The sequence below is a fragment of the Protomyctophum parallelum genome (genome assembly GCF_964188405.1).
Source record: "Protomyctophum parallelum genome assembly, chromosome: 2".
Taxonomy (NCBI): Eukaryota; Metazoa; Chordata; class Actinopteri; order Myctophiformes; family Myctophidae; genus Protomyctophum; species Protomyctophum parallelum.
This window is the reverse complement of record NC_139699.1, coordinates 12,796,362-12,818,292: the sequence shown is the minus strand read 5'-3', so window position 1 is coordinate 12,818,292 and position 21,931 is coordinate 12,796,362. Positions and strand designations below refer to the sequence as shown.

At 46.0% G+C, this 21,931-nt stretch overlaps 1 protein-coding gene across 1 annotated transcript; it reads right to left on the bottom strand.

Annotated features, from left to right (window-relative positions):
* Positions 1-1,782: 1,782 nt before the first annotated feature.
* pros1 (protein S) lies at positions 1,783-21,759 on the bottom strand. The gene is made up of 14 exons (XM_083759758.1): positions 21,479-21,759; positions 20,017-20,174; positions 19,461-19,485; positions 19,232-19,321; positions 18,565-18,687; positions 18,293-18,418; positions 16,993-17,121; positions 16,195-16,435; positions 15,285-15,471; positions 13,493-13,657; positions 12,619-12,790; positions 5,428-5,564; positions 4,090-4,318; positions 1,783-3,476 (listed from the first exon to the last, which is right to left on the bottom strand). The coding sequence occupies exons 1-14, from the start codon at positions 21,558-21,560 to the stop codon at positions 3,313-3,315; spliced, it is 2,028 nt and encodes a 675-aa protein (XP_083615884.1). The 5' UTR covers positions 21,561-21,759; the 3' UTR covers positions 1,783-3,312.
* Between the last annotated feature and the right edge of the window lie 172 nt (positions 21,760-21,931).

Here is a 21,931-nt window from a genome sequence, read left to right as displayed (position 1 = left end):
ACTACTGACCAACATACTCTGCATAAATAAACTAGCAAAAAGGCAACCAAAGTGATGCAAGTATAGGGAGTGAGGGCTATGGGGGGGGGGGGGGGGGGGTGAGCTGGAGTCTGATAATGACTTACAGCATTTCTCCTCTCATCCCAGAATTTGGAACGACCACATGTTGTTTATCAAGTAATACCGTGTTTCTGTTTCCCAAAATCCCTCCTCTCTTACTCAACATCTTGTTTTCATATTTTCCTCCTTAAGGCCACCCACATGCTCCATTCTGTTATTGTCGTTCACATTATCTTTCTTTGCAACACAGAACTTTACATGTTGACAATTTAAACATACATAAAACAGACAGAGAAACAAACAGAAGAGAGAGAGGAAAAAAAACATGAAAACAAAACAAAACAAAAAAAACAAACACAAAAAAAACAAAAGGAAACAAAATAAAACAGAAAGATACACAGGAGAAGACAGATTTGATCACACAGAATCCAGAGTCGCACGTGAGAAGAATGTTATATGATTATTATATAGTTATTATATTACTTTATCATAATAATTATGTACTAATAATATGATTAGTAAATATACTAGGTTTATAATGTTCTATACTTATCTATTATTTTAGATTTATACATTCTTTTAAATGTATTAATTGAGCCACACTTTTTCAGTTCATTGTCTAAGCTTTACTCCTATCCCCTTCTTCTTCTTACCATTAGGCGCTCCCCAAATAGCTCCTGTTGGGATGGTGACCCAGCAGCATTTATTCTCTAGCGCCACCATTTGGCCAAAATGTCCACTTGCACTCTAACACCTCTTCTATCTAAAACTCTAATGCACCCTAATGATTTGGTCACACCATGGTGTTTATTTAGCTCCACCCTTGTCCCAAACTTTCCAACACAAGCTAATTAAAAATGTAATGGTCAGAGAAACGGGCAGATTCCAGGATGAACCCAACTGGTTTGGATGAACACATGGATCTAGTGCCACTATCAATTTATTCTTATCTAGTGCCACTATCATTTCCATTTGGGTGTAAGGAGCTAGTCAGGCTTTTAGGGCTCCATTTTTGTCACCGCTAAACCCCTTATCCCTAAACTTCTTTGCCTTTTTTTTTTATTTTCTTTACTATTTTGCAAAACATTTTTGAATAGTTAAAATGGCCAGTCTACAAGCTCACAACGTGTCAATGTAGATTGGCTAGAAATGTTTTTCAAAATAGTAAAAAAAAAGGCAAAGAAGTTTAGGGATAAGGGGTTTAGCAGTGGCGAAAATGGAGCCATAAGTGATGTTGTGATTTACGGCAGGGGTTTTCAACAGGTGGTCCGTGGAGGTATATTGATGACCGTCGACATAATAATTAATAGTAATAGTAATTTACTGACAAGTTGGAGGTCAAGAATTTCAACAGAAAAGGGAGTTGGAATCTCAAGAGGGGGAAGTGCACCAGATTGTCTGGTTGAGTTATTATTATTAGGAAAGTATTAGTATTCCAATGGATTCAATTGGTTGAGAAACAGTGGGATGTATGCACATGGGATTCCATTTTTGAGTCAGGGTGGTGGTCCCCAGGTTGATTCTAAGTCAGGGTGGTGGTCCCCAGGTTGATTCTAAGTCAGGGTGGTGGTCCCCAGGTTGATTCTAAGTCAGGGTGGTGGTCCCCAGGTTGATTCTAAGTCAGGGTGGTGGTCCCCAGGTTGATTCTCAATCAGTAGCAAACCCCTGATTTACCAGCATGGAGCTGTTATAAGGGCTATGAATGTGTAATTAATTGACTTTGATGGCACATGTATAAAGTTCTAGATTCAAAATACTTTATTTAAATAGTAATATTTGTTCCAAACAAATATACAATTTCTTTTTTTCCCTTCTTCTTACATCATTCTCGGTAACACTGACTGGCATTATTTAGAATGATTTATGGTCAAATCCAAAAAGCAATTTCCCCTCCTTAATTTGCATTCAATAATTAGACAGTGTTCAATCTAGGATATGATTATTATGGGAAACCGAGGAACTGAAATTCAACAATCTTCCCTTTTAAAGATGAACATTGTAAAAATTTCATCCATTTCATCCATTTTTATTACAACAAATAGAAACCACAACAAAATACTGAAGACCTACATTCAAGGTATATATATTAAAACGAGATTGCTTTTATGTACAAGGTGAAATGTGGACAACAAGAACAGAAAAACAGGGGGGGGGGAAAGTACAAGAAAGATCATCACCTGACATGACAATGAAAAATAGATATAGGCAGTCTCACAAATCCTGGTTAGCAGGAACCATTCGTTTATTCATTTTCTCAAACGGAGCCAACTGATAGCCACCACATGGTCTGTGTCGCTACAGAGCTCAGCTCTTCGTCCTAATGTAACTAATAATATACAATTCATTTCAACCACTAAAGCTACATCACCATGCTTCTCACTGCCACCTGACATTCACCCTGCCTAAAAAAATAAAATTAAAATACATCAAGCAGCTCTTGTCTTGGGAGAGGATAAGAATCATTGTTGGGGAATATGGGCCGATTCATACTCCTATTTTAGAGCCGAATAAAAGTCGGTTCAGCTCTGTAGAGCCTACAATGTGACGTCATTTGAGGTTTGGGGGGGGGGGGGGGGGGGGGGTACCGTGCTAAAGTCGGCTCTTCGGTGCTACTGAAAATCTCTGACGAGCCGAAATCATTTCGGCACTACAGCGCCGAAACAGCGGTAAAATTGGAGTATGAATTGGCCCTTAGAGTGAAAGGAGGCATGGAAGTGTAAACCCTTCAGAGCAGCGGTTCCCAAAGTGGGGTCCGGGGACCCCAGGGGTACCTGAGGGAGTTCCAGGGGGTCCCCAGCTAAATGACAGTTTGTAACGAAATGGACCCGTTCGGGTCCATTTGGTTCCATTTGTACACTCTCAGAGTTAAATCAACAGTGGTTTTACAATATAAATTGGGGTACCAGAGGTAGAAATGCCATTCGATCAGGGGTCCGTAGCCTAATGCGTGTGAAAATCACCGCTAGAGCCATAAAAATCTTCCCTTATGGGGGTCACTGGCACATGTTTTCAAATGGGGGTCCGTGGCCGAATACATGTTGACGAAAAGGTTTGGGAACCACTGCTTCAGAGTGTAGACAACATGGACTTCTTATCTATCCTGATCTCCTCCTCAAATCCCATTACCCCCAACACGAGGTTCCCAGAAAGGGATTCCGTCACTTGTCACTTTTTGTGTGGTTGTGGTTGTATGGAGGTGGGAGGTTTGGGATGTTGATCGGGCTGTGTGTGGATGAGGTCACTTCTTGTGCATCAGTGGTGTCCTTCTGGCGCGTGAACGGGGGGACAGCTATGGGATTTAATACCGTTGTGTTTGCTGAGAGCCTCGTCAAAGTCTAATTGCTGGCCATTGACTGTGATGTCCATACAGCCGTGGTAGTAGGCAGTCACGGGGGTGGCCGAGATTGGAACCTCGTCTGAAAGAAAAGAGCAGGACAGGGTGTGGAATGGTCAAACACAGTGATGCCAGTGGAGGAAGGTGTCAAGATGGTGATAAGGTTGTCGCTTTGAAGATAAGATAGTTCAGGGCCACGCTCAAGTGATTTGGAGAGAAAGGGATGAAAAGGAGTGATTTAGTGAATGAGAGTGGAGATAAGATGTGAGAATGAAAGTGAAAAAACGTTGTTGAATAATAAAATAGGAGGAGTGATTAAGCGAATGAGAGATGGTTGGAGATCAGACATGAGGGGTGAAAGTGACAACGTGGTTGAGTAATACAAATCCCAAAGATAACGGACCCATAATCTGAATTATTACAGTTCTTTTTAACCCATTCTGACCTGAGATCAGATTAAAAAAATGTCTGTTTGAAATTGACAGTTTTCTGAAAAAGCTATGTTTCTGTCAGTCGTACTTCGATTTTTCAAAAACAGCACACCTACAAGCTTGTAGTTCTGCTATTTTTCAATAGCTAAAGTATAACATAATGCTAACACCAAAAGGGGTTCCCGCCCAAAATGGGTTAAATGTCTGTAATTAATAAAGCCGATCATTAATTATGGAACAGTTTAGTGAGCAAAGATCTCTTACCCGGTACACCACCAATATAGGTACTGAGGGGGTGCTGCATGGTGGTGTTGAGGCGATCTAGCACCTCCTTCAGGGCATCAGGTGGTATGTAGGAAACAGTGGAGGAGTTGGCTGAGATTTGTAGCTCTGTGGGACTGACGGTAAGCTCCACACTAAGACGGTCAGGATAACACAACATTATTGACTCCAGAGTTGCTACGTGGACCCCATCCACAAAGACCTGCAAGTCCTGGAGCAGAGAGGGAGGGAGAGAGTGTGAGGGCCTAGGTTTAGTGTGTGTGTGTGTGTGTGTGTGTGTGTGTGTGTGTGTGTGTGTGTGTGTGTGTGTGTGTGTGTGTGTGTGTGTGAGGGGCCTGCAGATTGCAGGCATGCCCAAGCCGAGAGCTAAGGCATCGGCAAAATTCTGTTCAGTGTCTGCAATAATTGGCAGTCGCCATAATATGGAGAAGGCGATGTTTTCTGTACCTGAAGTTTTTTCAAGTTGTTTGTGTTCAAGAATTTCTTGCAAAATGTGAATGCAAATAACGATGTTATTGTTGTATGTTGAAGTGTGTGTGTGTGTGTGTGTGTGTGTGTGTGTGTGCGTGTGTGTGTGTGTGTGTGTGTGTGCGTGTGTGCGTGTGCACATTCACACATCACTCACCATTATCAGACATAACATAGTTATACAGATGCCATTGTTTTGTTTTTAATATAAAATATTATAAAGTTTCATCATGCATATGTAGCATGTGACATGTCAAACTAGGGGGTTTTCATGATGCTGAATCCATTCCAAGCATTAGTTTAGCAAAATAACACTCATTGAGCTCAAAACGGCCATGCCCACTTGTGCTGACATCATCACATTTGTGATGACCTTTATTTGTAGTCCCCAACAAAGAGGTCCAGGTGTTATTTTGTGCAAAAGTGCATTATTGGCTATTTCCCCTAATATAAGCCCTCAATGGGGATGGGGGTGGTTTTTGTGCTAATTCGCTTATTTCCATCAAAATAAGTAGTAAAGTGTGCCGCTTGGGATACTATTTACATTATGAAGAGAGGATATATACCAAAAAAAATTGAGCAATGGAAATAAGCGAATTAGCACAACACCCCATAGCCCCATTCAATTCAATGAAATTCATTGAGGGCTTATGGTAGGAGAAATAGACAATAATGCGCTTTTGCACAAAATAACACCTGGACCTCTTTGGTGGGGACGTAACAACTACAAATAAAGGTAAGAAAGCCTTCTAGCATGGAATTCTCCTTTAAGTAAATTCAATGCAGAGGTGATCCAATGTGTGTAGGCATGCTTTTTCCTTTTTGTGTGCGACACAAGAATAAGCTGCTTACTGCATCATGCTCTGTGTGTGTCATCACAGACACCAGGAGAGGTACGGTGTTGTTGTAGACCAGAGAGAAGAGAACCCCTGTACTGGTGGATGGACGAATATTCATCTTCACGTCTACCTTCCAATTCTCAGATTGACCTGGGAAAATAAATAAAAAACATAGACCTATATTAGTACATTCTCCTCTCTTACTGTTACGTTATGCTGGTCAGTGGTTAATACAGGCTGCAAATACCTGTATAACTGATTTATTGATTGAAATATGTAATAACAGTTTGCAGAATTACTGTACATTTCAAGCACAACTCAATACAAAGACTGTTAACGGTGAGTGGACGACCCAATAAAGCATTACACTTGTTTACAAGAGGGTCCACCATGTTCAAATCATCAAAACATTTAGAGACGTACAAATAGACACTTCTATATAGCCAAAAAGAATAGAACAGGAATTCATCATAAAGGAGGTAAAAAAGGGAAAAGAAACATAATACAGTGAGGGGAAAAGGGATTCAGATTTTACGGCGGCCAGTTTGGAATTGCAGCCGTCCGTAGGTGCCCTTTGAGAGCGGATTCGAAGGAGTCAAGGGATTCGCATGTCTTAATGACTGTTGGTAGGGCGTTCCACATTTTGGTGGCATAGGAGCGAAAATTATTTAGTCCCTTGTTTGTGCCAGATCTATGTAGCTAAACCTGTGTACCTGTGTAGTGTAGCATAGTGTATCATACGTCACAGAGGAACATGCTATTTTTAGTAGGCATGTAACGTAATATATCGTATTGTGGGGTGTCGCTAGGCAACCACCCGCCAGGTAAGCGTAAGAGCCCAGACAGCCAGTGGGGAGGAGGCAGAGCACGGCCAAGGGGGACACGCCCACTCGGCCTCGTCATCGGCCAGACGTACTACCCAGCCTATCTGTTGGCTCAAGGCCAAGTGCGCCTATTGGCCCAAGGCCAAGTGCACTCGCCCACGCCAGGCTAAAAAGGAAGCGATGTCTACCCCTGCTCTCATTTCCCCACTGACAGCTGACAGGGACAGTTCGGAGATGCCTGGCGGTAACCCGCTACCCCGGACGAATGAACAGCGATGACACTTCCTCCTCCCCGGGAGAGTATTGACAGCCCCTGTCAAAACCCGGGGACAGAGTGATATAGTACTATAGTGGCGCACTAAGCCGGTAGGGAAGAGATCCCTACCCAAACCCCCCCGCCAGAGAAGAGGCGGAGTTTTTTGTTATAATTGACATTTGAGTTATACCTTTGACGCCACGCACGGAAAAGTGCATCTGAATATAATAAACGGCCGTGCCGGCCCAGTTTGAACACTGCCTTGGTTTGGTGTCCGCTCAGTATCCACATTTGGTGGAGAACCTGTGGGTTACACCGAGCCACACCAACCTCTCCGCTTAAATGGAGCAGGCTCAAGCTATTGACGCGCTCCTACAGAGCCAAAACAACCTGCACGCCGCAGTAAATGAGCTAGTGCGCCACTTCGCCCGAGAGGCGGCCCCCGCGGCAAAAAGCCCAAGCGAAGTCTTTACCAAACTATCCCCCGACGATGATATTGAAGCATATGTCGAGCTGTTCGAGCGCACAGCAGCCCGAGAGCGGTGGCCAGTCGCTGAGTGGGCTGGTATTCTGGCACCGTTCCTCACTGGGGAGGCCCAGCAAGCATGGAGAGATCTGTCCCTAGCCGAGTCACGAGACTTTCAGAGACTGAAAAACGCTATTCTCGCCCGTCAAGGATTGAGTCTCCCCGCTCGGGCACAGCGATATCACAATTGGGCATATAACCCAAAACAATCGGCGCGCGCTCAGGTGGCCGCGCTGTTACGCGTGACGCACAGCTGGTTAACGAGCCCCGGCGACCTCCCGACCGTAGACAGGCTAGTTATTGAACGATGCATCAGAGGGTTACCGCCAGATGCCCGACTATACGCGTCCCAAGTCAGCCCCGCGTCAGTAGACGAGCTTATAGGTCTACTAGAGAACCACCAGGCAATAGTTGAAATGACGAGAGTAGCAAAAACGGAGGCCCCGAACCCGAAGCAGAGCGGCGAGGAGTGCGGCGGCCGCGACAGACGACGAGGCCCACCCTCGGGTCGCTCACCACCCCGAGGTGGACAGCGCACCTCCGCCCCAGATAGAGGCGGCCGACCCCCGGGCAGGCGCTGCTACGTATGCGGCCAGGACGACCACCTTTCATGGGCGTGCCCAGGCAGGGCGGATGTCTTGATGCCCTCGGCCAGCAGCACCGACGGTCCCCAGGCCTGCCTCCATACCGGCACCGCTTCCCGTGGCCACGCCAACATGCCTGTCAAAATCAACGGCGTTGACAGCCAGGCGCTGCTCGATTCAGGTAGTGTCGTCACACTGGTCCACGCTGAATACGCAGGCCCGTTGGAGAGCGACTCGATACCAGTAAGCTGCGTGCACGGAGACCAACGGCACTACCCGGTCTGCCAGATACATGTGCAGACCACGAAAGGCAGTGCCACAGTAACGGCAGGTGTAGTTCCCAATCTACCCGTTCCCCTGTTAATCGGAACAGACTGCTCGCTCTTTGAGCGACACTGGAACCCGGGCTGGTGAGGCCCGTCCCGCAGGCGGCGCCGACGCGCAGCGCGGCCCCCGAGAGAGACCCGACCCGCATGCCCCGCGTTCCAACCACCGGTGGACGAGCCACGGAGTGAGAACCCCGCCAGCGAGGAGGAGAGGAGCGCACAGGAGGAACGCGAACCCCCCAGCACGACCGGGGACACCGAAGGGGACGCCTTCGCCGAGTTTCCCATAGCGGAGCATGCAGGCCCGACCCGGCAGGGAGAATTCGCCACGGCCCAGTGGGCTGACCCGAACTTGGAAATGGCCCGAATGCACGTCTCCGTCGTAGAAGGAAAGAAACAGGACGGGGTGAGTGCTTTAAACTGTCCCCACTTTATCGTGCACAATGGGTTATTGTATAGAGTCACGAAAAATAAGAGAGACGAGGAAATAGAGCAACTGTTGGTTCCAAAGCAGTATATCACCCGTGTCCTACATCTTGCACACTCTCACCAGTTGGGAGCACACTTGGGCTGTCAAAAGACATACGATCGAATATTGGATCGCTTTTACTGGCCTGGGATAAAGAAGGCTGTAGATGATTTTTGCCAGAGTTGTGAAGTCTGCCAAATAAACGCTCCTAAGCCTACCTATCGCAACCCTCTTATCCCACTACCCATTATTGAAACCCCATTCGCACGGCTAGCGATGGATATTGTCGGCCCATTGCCAAAGTCAGCTCGTGGACACAGATACATATTGGTTATAGTTGATTATGCCACCCGCTACCCCGAGGCCATCCCACTACGCTCGGCCACTGCTAAAACAGTATCACACGAGCTTCTGATGCTATTTAGCCGGGTTGGCATTGCAGACGAAAGTTTAACTGACCAAGGCACATGCTTCATGTCCCGAGTAATGTCCACGCTCTATAAATGGCTAAAAGTGAAGCGTATTCGCACATCACCGTACCACCCGCAAACAGACGGTCTTGTCGAACGCTTCAACCAAACCCTGAAGAAAATGCTGCGGAAGCTAGTGGACATTGATGGGAGGGATTGGGACCAATTAATCCCGTATGTCTTGTTTTCTATCCGAGAGGTTCCCCAGGCGTCGACAGGCTTCTCGCCGTTTGAACTGGTGTATGGGCGGAGACCGCGAGGCCTGTTAGATGTTGCCAAGGACCTGGGAAACACAGCCCTCCCCACACCGCTCTGTCATTGAGCACGTGGACAAGCTGCAGGCGCGCGCCCGCAAGGTTTGGCCTATGGTGCGCGAGCACATGGAGCGCGCACAACGAGACCAGGCACGCACCTACAACCGAGGGGCGCGTGTCCGAGAATTCCAGGTGGGAGAACAGGTCCTTGTTTTAGTGCCCAGCAGCGAGTGCAAGTTTCTAGCTAAATGGAGAGGACCATATGAGATCGAAGCGAGAATAGGACCTGTAAATTACAGAGTAAAACAACCCGGCCGGCGAAAAGGCCAACAAATCTACCACGTGAATATCCTGAAAAAGTGGAAAGCCCCCGGTCCCGTGCCGTCCTCTGTCCTATTAACGGCTCTCTCTCCTCCTCCCACGGCCGCGATCCCCACGGGGGAGGACCTGTCCCCGTCCCAGCGGCAGGACGTAAAAGAGCTCCTCAATCGGAATAGTGACGTATTCTCGGAGATCCCTGGGCGAACGCACCTAATTAAGCACGATATAGAAACCACTGCAGGGAAAACTATTCGCCAGCGGCCCTACCGTGTACCTGAGGCCAGGCGCATAGCGATTAAAGAAGAGGTAGGAAAAATGCTAAAATTAGGAGTGATAGAAGAGTCCCATAGCCCCTGGGCCAGTCCCATTGTAATTGTCCCAAAGCCAGATGGCTCTCTAAGGTTCTGCAATGATTTTCGCAAACTAAACGAGATCTCTGCCTTTGACGCATACCCCATGGCTAGATCTGATGAATTAATTGAGCGGCTCGGCCCCGCAAGGTTCATAAGCACCCTTGATTTGACAAAAGGGTACTGGCAAATTCCCCTCACTGAGCGAGCCAAACCCAAGACCGCGTTTTCCACCCCAGACGGCCTCTTTCAATACACTGTCCTCCCGTTTGGTGTCCATGGCGCTCCCGCAACATTTCAGAGATTAATGGACCGCGTCCTAAGACCACATAGGAAATATTCGGCAGCATATCTGGATGATGTTATAATCCACAGCGCCACCTGGGGGTTGCACTTGCAACATTTGGAAAATGTACTAGGGGCCCTGAGAGAGGCGAGACTGACGGCCAACGCTAGAAAGTGCCACGTTGGCTCAAGAGAGACCGACTATCTCGGCTTTACAGTGGGCCGAGGCTGTGTGAAACCCCAGCAGAGGAAAGTGGAGCGGCTCCGGGATTGGCCCCGCCCGGGCACCAAAAAACAGGTGAAGTCATTTATGGGACTAATATCGTATTATCAGAAATTTATTAAAGACTTTGCTACCATTGCAGCGCCGCTCTACGACCTGACAAAAAAGACCCTCCCGCTCCACGTCACCTGGACCCCCGAAGCGGAGGGAGCGTTTCGCGTTCTGAAAGAGGCGCTCTGTGATGAGCCGGTGCTCAAGGCGCCTGACTTCGGCAGGCCCTTCATATTGCACACAGACGCCTCAGGGACGGGAATAGGAGCGGTGCTGTCACAGCGCATAGACGAGGAAGAGCACCCAGTCACCTACATCAGCAGGAAGCTGAAGAAACACGAGCAAAACTACGCCACCGTGGAAAAGGAGTGCCTGGCGGTGAAGTGGGCCATCCATCACCTCCGGTACTATCTATGGGGCCGGCGCTTCACGGTCATTACCGACCACGCCCCCTTGAAATGGATGGCCAGAAATAAGGATCGGAACGACCGAGTGACCAGATGGTTCCTGGAATTGCAGGACTACTGCTTCGACGTGGAACACCGGCCGGGGAGAACCATCGCTCACGCGGACGCCTTGTCCAGACGATACGAGGGAGAAGAGGAAACTGAAGCTTCCGGTGGCACCGACAAGCTTGGGGGGAGGATATGTGGGGTGTCGCTAGGCAACCACCCGCCAGGTAAGCGTAAGAGCCCAGACAGCCAGTGGGGAGGAGGCAGAGCACGGCCAAGGGGGACACGCCCACTCGGCCTCGTCATCGGCCAGACGTACTACCCAGCCTATCTGTTGGCTCAAGGCCAAGTGCGCCTATTGGCCCAAGGCCAAGTGCACTCGCCCACGCCAGGCTAAAAAGGAAGCGATGTCTACCCCTGCTCTCATTTCCCCACTGACAGCTGACAGGGACAGTTCGGAGATGCCTGGCGGTAACCCGCTACCCCGGACGAATGAACAGCGATGACACTTCCTCCTCCCCGGGAGAGTATTGACAGCCCCTGTCAAAACCCGGGGACAGAGTGATATAGTACTATAGTGGCGCACTAAGCCGGTAGGGAAGAGATCCCTACCCAAACCCCCCCGCCAGAGAAGAGGCGGAGTTTTTTGTTATAATTGACATTTGAGTTATACCTTTGACGCCACGCACGGAAAAGTGCATCTGAATATAATAAACGGCCGTGCCGGCCCAGTTTGAACACTGCCTTGGTTTGGTGTCCGCTCAGTATCCACAGTATATAGATATATATCGAAATCATCGATATTATATACCGGCGATATGTATCGATTTATTTTAAAAATATATCGATTTTCACCAAAAAAAGGGGGGGGGGGGGGGGGCTAGTGTGTGATATGAAATGTGAGCTGTAATCATATTCCATTATATTCACGTGCTTTTGGAGAGAAATGAGACAAACTCCATGCAGTCACTTTCAGTAGTAGAGGCCTGCAGAGGGATGTCTACTGATTTAAGTGATTTTAATGGTGTATATATATACTGTATATTGATGACATCACAGCAGGGCATGGGCGTATGTGTATTGTGTAGCGTTTGACCGTTTATTTATTGTATTTATTGTGCTGAAGTATAGGACAACGGCGTAAATAAATATATTGTATTAACTCAACAACGGACAACGTTTTGACTTCAGTTCATTTGATCACACGTCTGAACAACCTCCTTGCCATCAGTTAACCAGTGTTCAAGCATAGGGCTTGGACACTACAATAAGGAAGGCAATTATGTTTCTGCACTGTCAAATAGGTCTACATCTATCCTAAGATAGGTTTAAACATGAAAGCATGTTTACAGTTGTTGCACAGAAATTAAGTAATTTTACATGAAAAGTAATGCTACTTTTGCAATGTAGTTAAATAGAAATTGTGAAAAAAGTGGTGCAACTCCCCTCCCCCCCCCCCCCCCCCCTCCTCTCTTTCTCTCTCTCTCTCTCTCTCTCTCATTAGCAGCCAAAGTGCAGCACTATCTCTCTCTCTGTTTCTGGCACAACAGTGCCCCTACTGGTACTAATTGTCATACTGGTGCTCACAGTCACATTGGTGCATGGGTGGGCGGGTGAACACGGACATTGCTGTTCTTTGGAGTGGTTGCACCACTCAAATAAATAATAATTTGTCTGGAAAATAATTGTGTTGAAAATATCGTGATACCTATCGTATCGTTAACCTCATATCGTGATACGTATCGTATCGTGAGTTGAGTGTATCGTTGCATGCCTAATTTTTAGTAGTATAAATCAGGGTTGCATTACTTACTGCTGTAGTCCAGGTTGAAGTGTGCTAATCCCAACCCAGGGAAGAAGGATCCTCTCTCAATGGACACAAAGCAATGTTTGCTCTCCTTCTCGTGGATGACCTCTTTGACCCCAGAAGCCCCCTGGTTCATAAGGTTCCAGCCCCGGATACAGCCGTCCAGACGAGGGTTGATCTACAGACACAATACCCAGAACTCTGTTCATTCCTCACCATCTAGGCCAGTGGATTTCAACCCTTTTTACATCAAGGCCCATTGTTGATTCAGTGTTTGAAGCCCAACACACACCGTCTGTGAAGCGGGTGCACAGCAACGCGGCACATGCGTTGCCGCGCGGCAACGCCTGGAAAATAGAACAGTATCGGAGCGTCAGGCGAGGCGTGAACGCGTGTCGGACGCCGCCGGTGTGGGATAGGTTCATTGAAAATAACGGAGGCGGCTGTTTTGACGCGCGGCGTTCACAGACGGTGTGTGTTGGGCTTGAGCCACAGACCACCATTTGATGAGATGTAGCCTCTCTCAGACACAAAACTTTAGAATATTTTGTTGTCGTTGGATAAGGTTTTGTCCACAATTCCATGCTGTGTTGATGCAAACGTTAATCAAAATAACAATTATTTTACATTCTCTAATTCTAATTGTGTAGACTTGTAAATTAGCGTAAAATCAAAGAGTTAAATATCTATAAGGGTTCATTTGGTTACCAACTCTCCATCATTAAGCTGGGGACCACCTGGAACCTCCTCAAGGACCACTGGTTGAAAACCACTGATCTAGACTATTCGTTTTTTTATATGTATGTAATTGTTTACTTTGTATTAGCTGATATTAATCTACAGAGACACTTTGTCAGTGGCTTCTGGATAGCGTGCTTACGGGTTTGATGACGCTGTCCGTGCGGTTGGGTAAACCAGCGATGTAGACCTTGGTCTCCAGTTTGCCGTTGACGGAGGTGAAGAGGCTCTCAGGGCTGTTGATGCTCATCACGGCCTCCTTGCTGATCTTCACACTTATGCTGTTCTCCAGCTCATCCACAGAGATCTGGATGTAGCACACCACAGTGTTATACATGTTATGTCATGTCATGTTATGTTATACATATATAACACCACAGTGTTATACATGTTATGTCATGTCATGTTATGTTATACATATATAACACCACAGTGTTATACATGTTATGTTATGTCGTTATACATGTTATGTTATGTCATTGCGAACGCAGTGAGCACTAACTGAGACCCTGCAGATCATGTCTGTGTGTCTGTCTGTCTGTCTGTGTGTGTGTGTGTGTGTGTGTGTGTGTGTGTGTGTGTGTGTGTCTGTCTGTCCCGCTGTGACACCACCCGCCCGCCACCAGAGGGCGCAACTGTAGCACACACACACACACACACACACACACACACACACACAAACAACCACACAAAAATTACTAACTAAAAAGAAGAAAAAAAAGTACATAATTTATTCTAATTGTTGTTATTGCAATTTACGAGCTGCGTTCGCTTCCCGCGTTTGCACGTCTTACTTGTGTTATGTTATACATATATAACACCACAGTGACCACACAAATTACAAATTACTTTGCGCAAATTACAGCTTTTCACCAGAGGAGAAAAACTTCTTTTTTTAAATGAGTTAATAGCACAGGCAGACTCGTCACATACTAGAGCATGTCTGAAATAAGTGTCGGAGCTGAAATCGACATGTAAATATGAAATAAATGCCCAAACATGTAGCTAGGTGTAATGTTAAAGACCACAGAAGTGGTCCCCCCCCAGTGCAGCACTGTTATTGTGTCGACCAGAAGCAGAAACCACTGGTTGCTGGAGTATATACCATTCTAACGGACTGTCAAAGTTATTTACACAGAGTCGGCACACGTTGGTTTTTTTCTTAGACGGTGTGGTGGGTTCTTCAGCCATTCTCCTCATTTTCCTCGCATAGCCTCGTTTGAAGTTCCACTGGTAATGATTTCCTCACTGTGTTATTTTGAGGGGTGCACACCGCTCAGAGCCCTGACGTCACATCATTTGGAGCGATCCCACTTTTAGGCCAGTGCAGCCCATGCGTAAATCCAGGCTTTCATTTTTCGCGCAGACGAAATGAAAGCCTGGGTATCGAGGCTAGTAACAGTTAATCAGACTAATCAATTTAATCGATTATTTAGAAATAAATCTATTAGTATTTTGTTTTCGTTTAATCTTTTTTAAGCTGGTGAACGTTACAGAAGTGCAGTGCATATGGTGCGTGTGAGCTCACTGAGCTATCATATAAACAATCGCTGTGTTAATATCATTGTTTGTCTTCCATACTATATGTTCAAGAGCTTCTGGAGAAACTAAGCCCCCTTTCCTTTATTAAACATACATTTATTTTGCTTCCTAGGCCTGAGTGCTTGTGATTAGGCATGTAACGATATATCGTAAATCGATTAAAAATCAATTCAAAGTTTCAAACTGGTGACAATTTGAATCACGAAGCAAACAGTAGAGGGAACCCCATCCACAAATCCCTCCTGCAGAGGGATTTGTATATCTCTTAAATACAGTAGCATAAATGTGCCTGCAACAGTTACATATTGATGTTGTCGATTATTTAAAAAAAATCATCAGTTATCCGATAGCGGCAGCCCTACACTTCACTGATCATAGTCACGTAGACTCACCACATGCCACTGGCCGTCATTGATGACTTTGCCTCCACTGGTGACCTTAAACGTGTGCTGATTCTTGAACTGGACTTCAATACGGCCACCTCTGAGCCCCAACATCAACCAGGAATCCTGGGAGGACTCTGCATAAAGGACCACACCCTCTGGGTCGAACGTCCGGAAGTCAAACTCTGCAGCGAACCTACAAACACAGCATGGGAAGCATTTAGAAGTAACACACAGATGCTTTTTCAGAGCTTCTTCGAAGGCTATGTTCAGAGTGGCAACCCAAAGCCCATTTTCTTTTGGCCTATCCAGATTGGAATCAGTTTGGTTTAAAGTCTAAAGAGCTGATTTGAACCACATTCCTTGGTGGTTTGAAATGTGATTGAAACCAGTTTTCTGACTTTGTTTTTGACGGTGTCACTCACCAAAGCTCACCTCACAATGTGACGTGAGCAATAAGTTGCATGTCAGAGTATAAATTAAAGGTATATTCAGTGATTTCACTCAAAAAACCTTTCGTTTTTGGCTGTGGGACCCAGCCTTTCGTCCAATCAGGATAGGGAGTCAAAAACGAAACCTAAGGTTTTTTGACCCCAGGGGTTAACTGGGGACAGGGAGGAACTCCTTATATGGCCAGCACACTCTATAGTAGGGAGGATTATCACAACAAAACAAAAAAAATAAGTGATATTTGAATTAAGTGAAATCACTGAATATACCTTTAAGCATGTCATTAAGTTGTTACCACAGCAGGTCAACGGTGGCTAAATGTACAAATCTGATCTCTTGCAAATAACAGTAGGACAGTCAGTCCTACAGATTGTATTTGATAAATAAATAGGATGTGCATGTATGATTGTGCGTGCGTGCGTGCGTGCGTGTTTGAGATAAAGATGGTGAGGAAGAGAGAGCTCCTCACTTGGTGTTTTCAGGGAGACGATAGCGCAGATAAATGACAGGAAGGCCTCCAAACTGCTCTCCGAGGTAAAGCATCTCAGGGTGTTTGTGGTCATAAAGGGCCACGCAGAGTGGGATCTGCTCACAGTAGCGCTCGTCGTCGGCCAGACGGAGACCCTTGCGACCGTCGCAGTGGCACACATAACTCCCCATGGTGTTTATACACGTGCTATCACACACGTTCAGCTCACACTCGTCCACATCTGGAGAAATGAAATGTACAGAACAGATGGAGGGGAGGGGAAGGTTAGAGAGGCCATGAAACCTTTGACCGGCTCTAATCTATGATTTGATGGAAGAAGTGAAAGCCAGTGAACTAATAGTGTCGCAGTCCCGCCCCCTCGAGAGACCCGGAAAATAAATCCCCGTTAATTTTCCTCATAGACTTTTCAGAAAGTATTTATTTAAAGACGTTTACGCCGCGGACAAAGCCAACTCTTGTCGTGACCAATCATGACAACAACAAACACAATTTTTCGGGCCAAACAAAGAATTAGAAAGACGGCAGGTTACAACACTTTTTTGTTGTTTTTCTTCTTTGTAATTATTTGTTTGGTCCAAAATATTGTGTGTGTTGTCATGATTTGTCACGACAAGAGTTGACTTCGTACGACGCTTAAAAGGTCTTTAAATAAATATGTTTTGAAAAGCCTATGGAGAAAATGAATGGAGAATCATTTCCTGGGCCACTTGTCGTTCTGAAAGGGGGAGGGACTGCGACGCTCTATAGGGCAAAACAAAAATGAGGTCTTTACTTTACCATTGCAGGTTCTGGAGGTAAAGTTATACTTGAAGCCTTGAGGACATTGGCAGTCGTACAAGCCAGGGGTGTTGACACAACGGGCCGGCTCTTCACAGATACCGTCATACAACAGGCACTCGTCAATGTCTGGAAACAACAAACAAATGGTGATATTGATAATATGCTTGTGAGGCCTTGCAGGCAAATGTTAGACTGCCCACAGAATTAGGGTGGGCTTTTCACGTTTGTCGATATCCCACATTAAAATATCCCCACCATTATAACCCAGGGCTGCCTTAACTCGCACTGGAGCAAGGTTATCCTCAGAAACACTTGCAACGTTACTACACTGTTGATAATTATAACAACCGATGCAGCTAAACTCTTCATGCATGCTATGATTCTTTCACACATAACGTACTGTTTCACAACCTGGTCACAGACAAACCAGACAACTTTAAAACCCATAGAATCACTGTACAAACAGACATTAAAAACACTTGACCAAAGGCCCATCCGTTACCACCATTGCCATATAGTTCAAAAGTACAACCTATTTAGTTTTAACAGCTTCAAACTCTTTGCAGATGCTTGTCTCATTTTTAAGATCTTAAATGGACTTGCACCTCCACCACTGAACCAGTTCATAGATCGAAGGGACAGTGGTGACAGAGCAACAAGGGCAACTACCAGAGGGGACTGTGAAGTGCCAATCAGACGTAGTGTGTTTGGTAAAACAGTCTTCTCTGTTAGAGCCTCCCATCACTGGAACAGTCTCCCCACAGAAGTAAGAGAGACTTCCAACTATCTGACCTTCAAATTCAACCTGAAAAGGTGGCTAAAAACAATTCAAATCTGTAATCATGAGTAACTATCAGCACTAATTAGTATTCGGTGTCATTTCTCATTTCACTTTGCAGTTGTTCTGTCCCCTGTACCATGTTGATCTGTATTGTATTGTATTGTGTATGGTCATGGTGTTGGGTGCCTGCACATATGCACACATGGCATCAACGCATGGTGTTGAGTGCAGGCGCCCCACACTTTGTCTTTATTTTATCTGTTGTACTGTGTTTTTGTATGGACGTGGTGATGGGTGCCTGCACATATGCACACATGGCATCAACGCATGGTGTTGTGTGCAGGCGCCCCACACTTTGTCTTTCTTTTATCATTTACTTTTTAAGAGCCTGCCCAGGGACTACAGATGAAATTTAGCTTTGGCTAACTCTGGCCCATTTACATTGATGTGAAAACTGACATGTTGATTAATGAGCGTTGTCCCTGTCAAATAAATAAATCATTCAGGAAACCATACCTATGCAAGTGATTTTGTCATTGGTGAAGTAGCCATTGTTGCACTGGCAGCGGAAACCACCGGGGAAGTTGTAACAGTTTTGGTTACATCCTGCTGGATGCTCCGGATCTGAACACTCATCGATGTCTGTGCGATCAACCAATTATATCACAACATGTACAAAGTAAAAACACAGTATACAAATACTATTTTTTAGCATACACTACAGCATGTTTGAGCATTCATCAGTGTACATTTACTACATGTTACTTTAGCACTGTGTCGATACTCACCCTCCTCACAGCGTTGGCCCTTCCAGCCAGGTTTACACAAACATCTGAATGTGGCCTGGCCATCCACACAGCCTACAGAACCCTCCTTATAGCACGGAAACGGCAAGCACTGGTTACTGATCTCTGTCACACAACAGAAACAGTATTTAGGCATTAGGCACAGGGAGGATGCAGCGGCAGATACATGCAGGACCATTTTAAACCTAAATCTATACTTTGATCTATGCCCGTGCCATTCTCAAATCACTGAAAATAACAGATTTTCGACTCAAAACAGCTTAGAAAGACTAAGCCTTAGGTTTTAGGGTAGGCTAGAAAATCCTGAGGATCAAGCCCAGCAAGGATTTGAGTAGCAAAATAAATACACAAAATGTAATTTTAAGCAAACATGTTAGGCCCAAGCAGCAAATACTGTTGCTCAAACTGCAGATGATCTGCACATTTATTCTGATTCTGATCATTATCTTTTTTTCATCAAGAAACCATCAAATCATTTTATTTAGGTTTCCCCTCGCCTCGGAGACTGCAGGCGCTTTGTTCTCAGGTTTCCTCTAAACCCAGACCAGTAAGAAAGGTGTGTCATTCATTCCTGTGCCACTGTAGAAACACTTCATCAATAAACGGATTGTTTCATTTTAGTAATACAGTTATACTGTATGCATTTCACCTTTCACACAGGTACGCAGGTCTGAGGGGATGCTCGAACCAGAGCCAGAGTTGTGGTTGCCGATGCCAACCCGATGTGATCCCAAACACACTGCAATGAGGTGCCATTTGTAAAAACTCAGTACCAGTAATTATTATAACACAAATAACCACTTGAACCCCAGCATCCATATTCTGGGGGGAACATTACCCCAAAAATAGCAAGCTTACAATGAAATCGGTGAACTTACCGACATATTTGGGGTAAAAGTATTCCTGAATAGGGAACAGAGAAAATGTAAACAAACTGAAGCTCTGTTCTTTGCACTTCTTTTTCATACATTCATTGGATTTATATACAAATCTAAATACAGGATCCAAACAGACTATATAGGCTCACTCTTATTTCATTGGCTAGGAAGGAAAGATACTTGTTCGAACACTAACTACTTTGTAATTACACTAACTTTATCAAATCATAAGGCTATCTGAACGGGAACCCCTTTTGTTGTTTTAACTAAGCATTATGTTATACTTTAGCTATTTAAAAATAGCAAATCTACAAGCTCATAGCGTGCCACCGAGTGGCGCGCTACGAGCTTGTAGGTCTGCTATTTTCACGAAAAATCGTGAAAATGCGGCACAAATCTTTGAATATATATTATTTTTATTTATTTTTCGATGTCGGGCCTAAATGGGATAATACATGCATGCATGCACATATGTGCGCGCACACGCACACACACTTACTTCCAAATTGTTTAATTTTATTTGTTTATGTTTTGTTATAGTTTAACTTTGTATTACCGTCTCAGGGTGGTTCTCAAAGATCTCCCTAGCTTCCTCCTTGTTGCACAGCTCCTCGATGCACTCCCTCTCCAGGTTACCCTTCTTGCTCTCCTCGAACAGAGTGTTGGCTCTCCTGTGCCTGCTCAGAAACTGGGTGGCTCTGCTTTGGGTCAAGACTGGTCAATGAAGTGGCCCACAGCAAGCAGGCCCACACGCACGCACGCACGCACGCACGCACGCACGCACGCACGCACGCACGCACGCACGCACGCACGCACGCACGCACGCACGCACGCACGCACGCACGCACGCACGCACGCACGCACGCACGCACGCACGCACGCACGCACGCACGCACGCACGCACGCACGCACGCACGCACGCACGCACGCACGCACGCACGCACGCACGCACGCACGCACGCACGCACGCACGCACGCACGCACGCACGCACGCACGCACGCACGCACGCACGCACGCACGCACGCACGCACGCACGCACGCACGCACGCACGCACGCACGCACGCACGCACGCACGCACGCACGCACGCACGCACGCACGCACGCACGCACGCACGCACGCACGCACACACACACACACACACACACACACACACACACACACACACACACACACACACACACACACACACACACACACACACACACACACACACACACACACACACACACACACACACACACACACACACACACACACACACACACACACACACACACACACACACACACACACACACCATTTTTACCATTAGCAAGTGACTCTCGACTCCAGAGGAAAAGAGGGCGCTGTTTTTCCTTTATGTTTCGACGACGGGTTCTCAGTTGGCAAGTGACAAACTCCTGGCTATTTAAACTCTGACAGTGCAGCTTCTTACAAGTTACAACATGAGGTAGAATTAGAACGTGAGAACTAGGCCTATGGCTTCGGTTCTGTATATGACACTTGAATGCTTGATTAGCCTGCATAACAACATTTACATACAAGGCATGTAACGTCATATTTATTCTAACTTGTCAAATGTGGCTGATGGATAAAGTAGCCTAAACTCAAATGCTCATTGCGAAACCGTGATTTACCAGAAGTGACCTCAGCCAGCGTGAGGCTATATTAGTTCAATATGTCACTAAACATATTATGCGTTAAGCTACCCATTGTAAGTTGTAAGTTGTTAATTATTAATCACGAGTCACATATCGTTAGGCTATTGTCGAAGAAGGTATTCGTATACCTTCCTTTATCGTGCATTCAATTTGAGTTCCATTCCATCAGATCATTAGCTTTGAATTATGCAATAAAATGTTTTGATGTTCTACGGCTATAACGGACCATCCCCTGCGTGAACAACAAAACCACAATGCTTTTCAACACTTCTGTACCAGTAGCGCCTATATAATGTTGCTCGAACGCGGCGGTTATCCTAAATTATAACAAACCCGTTATTTTGTTTTACTTACATCGATGGGCATCTATGACGATGATGAGCGACACCAGAAATACCACACACGCCAATAAGTATTCCTCTTTCTTTCTCCACATGGTCAAGCCGTCCTAAACGGCGTATAGGCCTCGTGTTGTCGGCTGTGATCGAGCTTCAGATCTGCGAGGAAAAAAACTTTATTCTTCCCGAAAAAAATGTTGTCGCCTGTGCGGTTGAGTGAATGCGCTGGTCTCGGGCCGGCCAGGACGGAGTGGTGCCTGTTCACACAGGGAGCGCTGTGCGGCCGCTGTTCACACAGCTACTCCCACTATGTTTTGCGGGACTTTGAATCCCCATTGATTTTGCATACAGTGGAACTGTTCATGCACAAAATAACACACGCGTCCTGGAACAACACCGAAGGCTTTTTGGGACGTTCAAACTTTTAAAGCTGCAGTACAACCAGTAAGTGATTTTATTGTGTTATTAA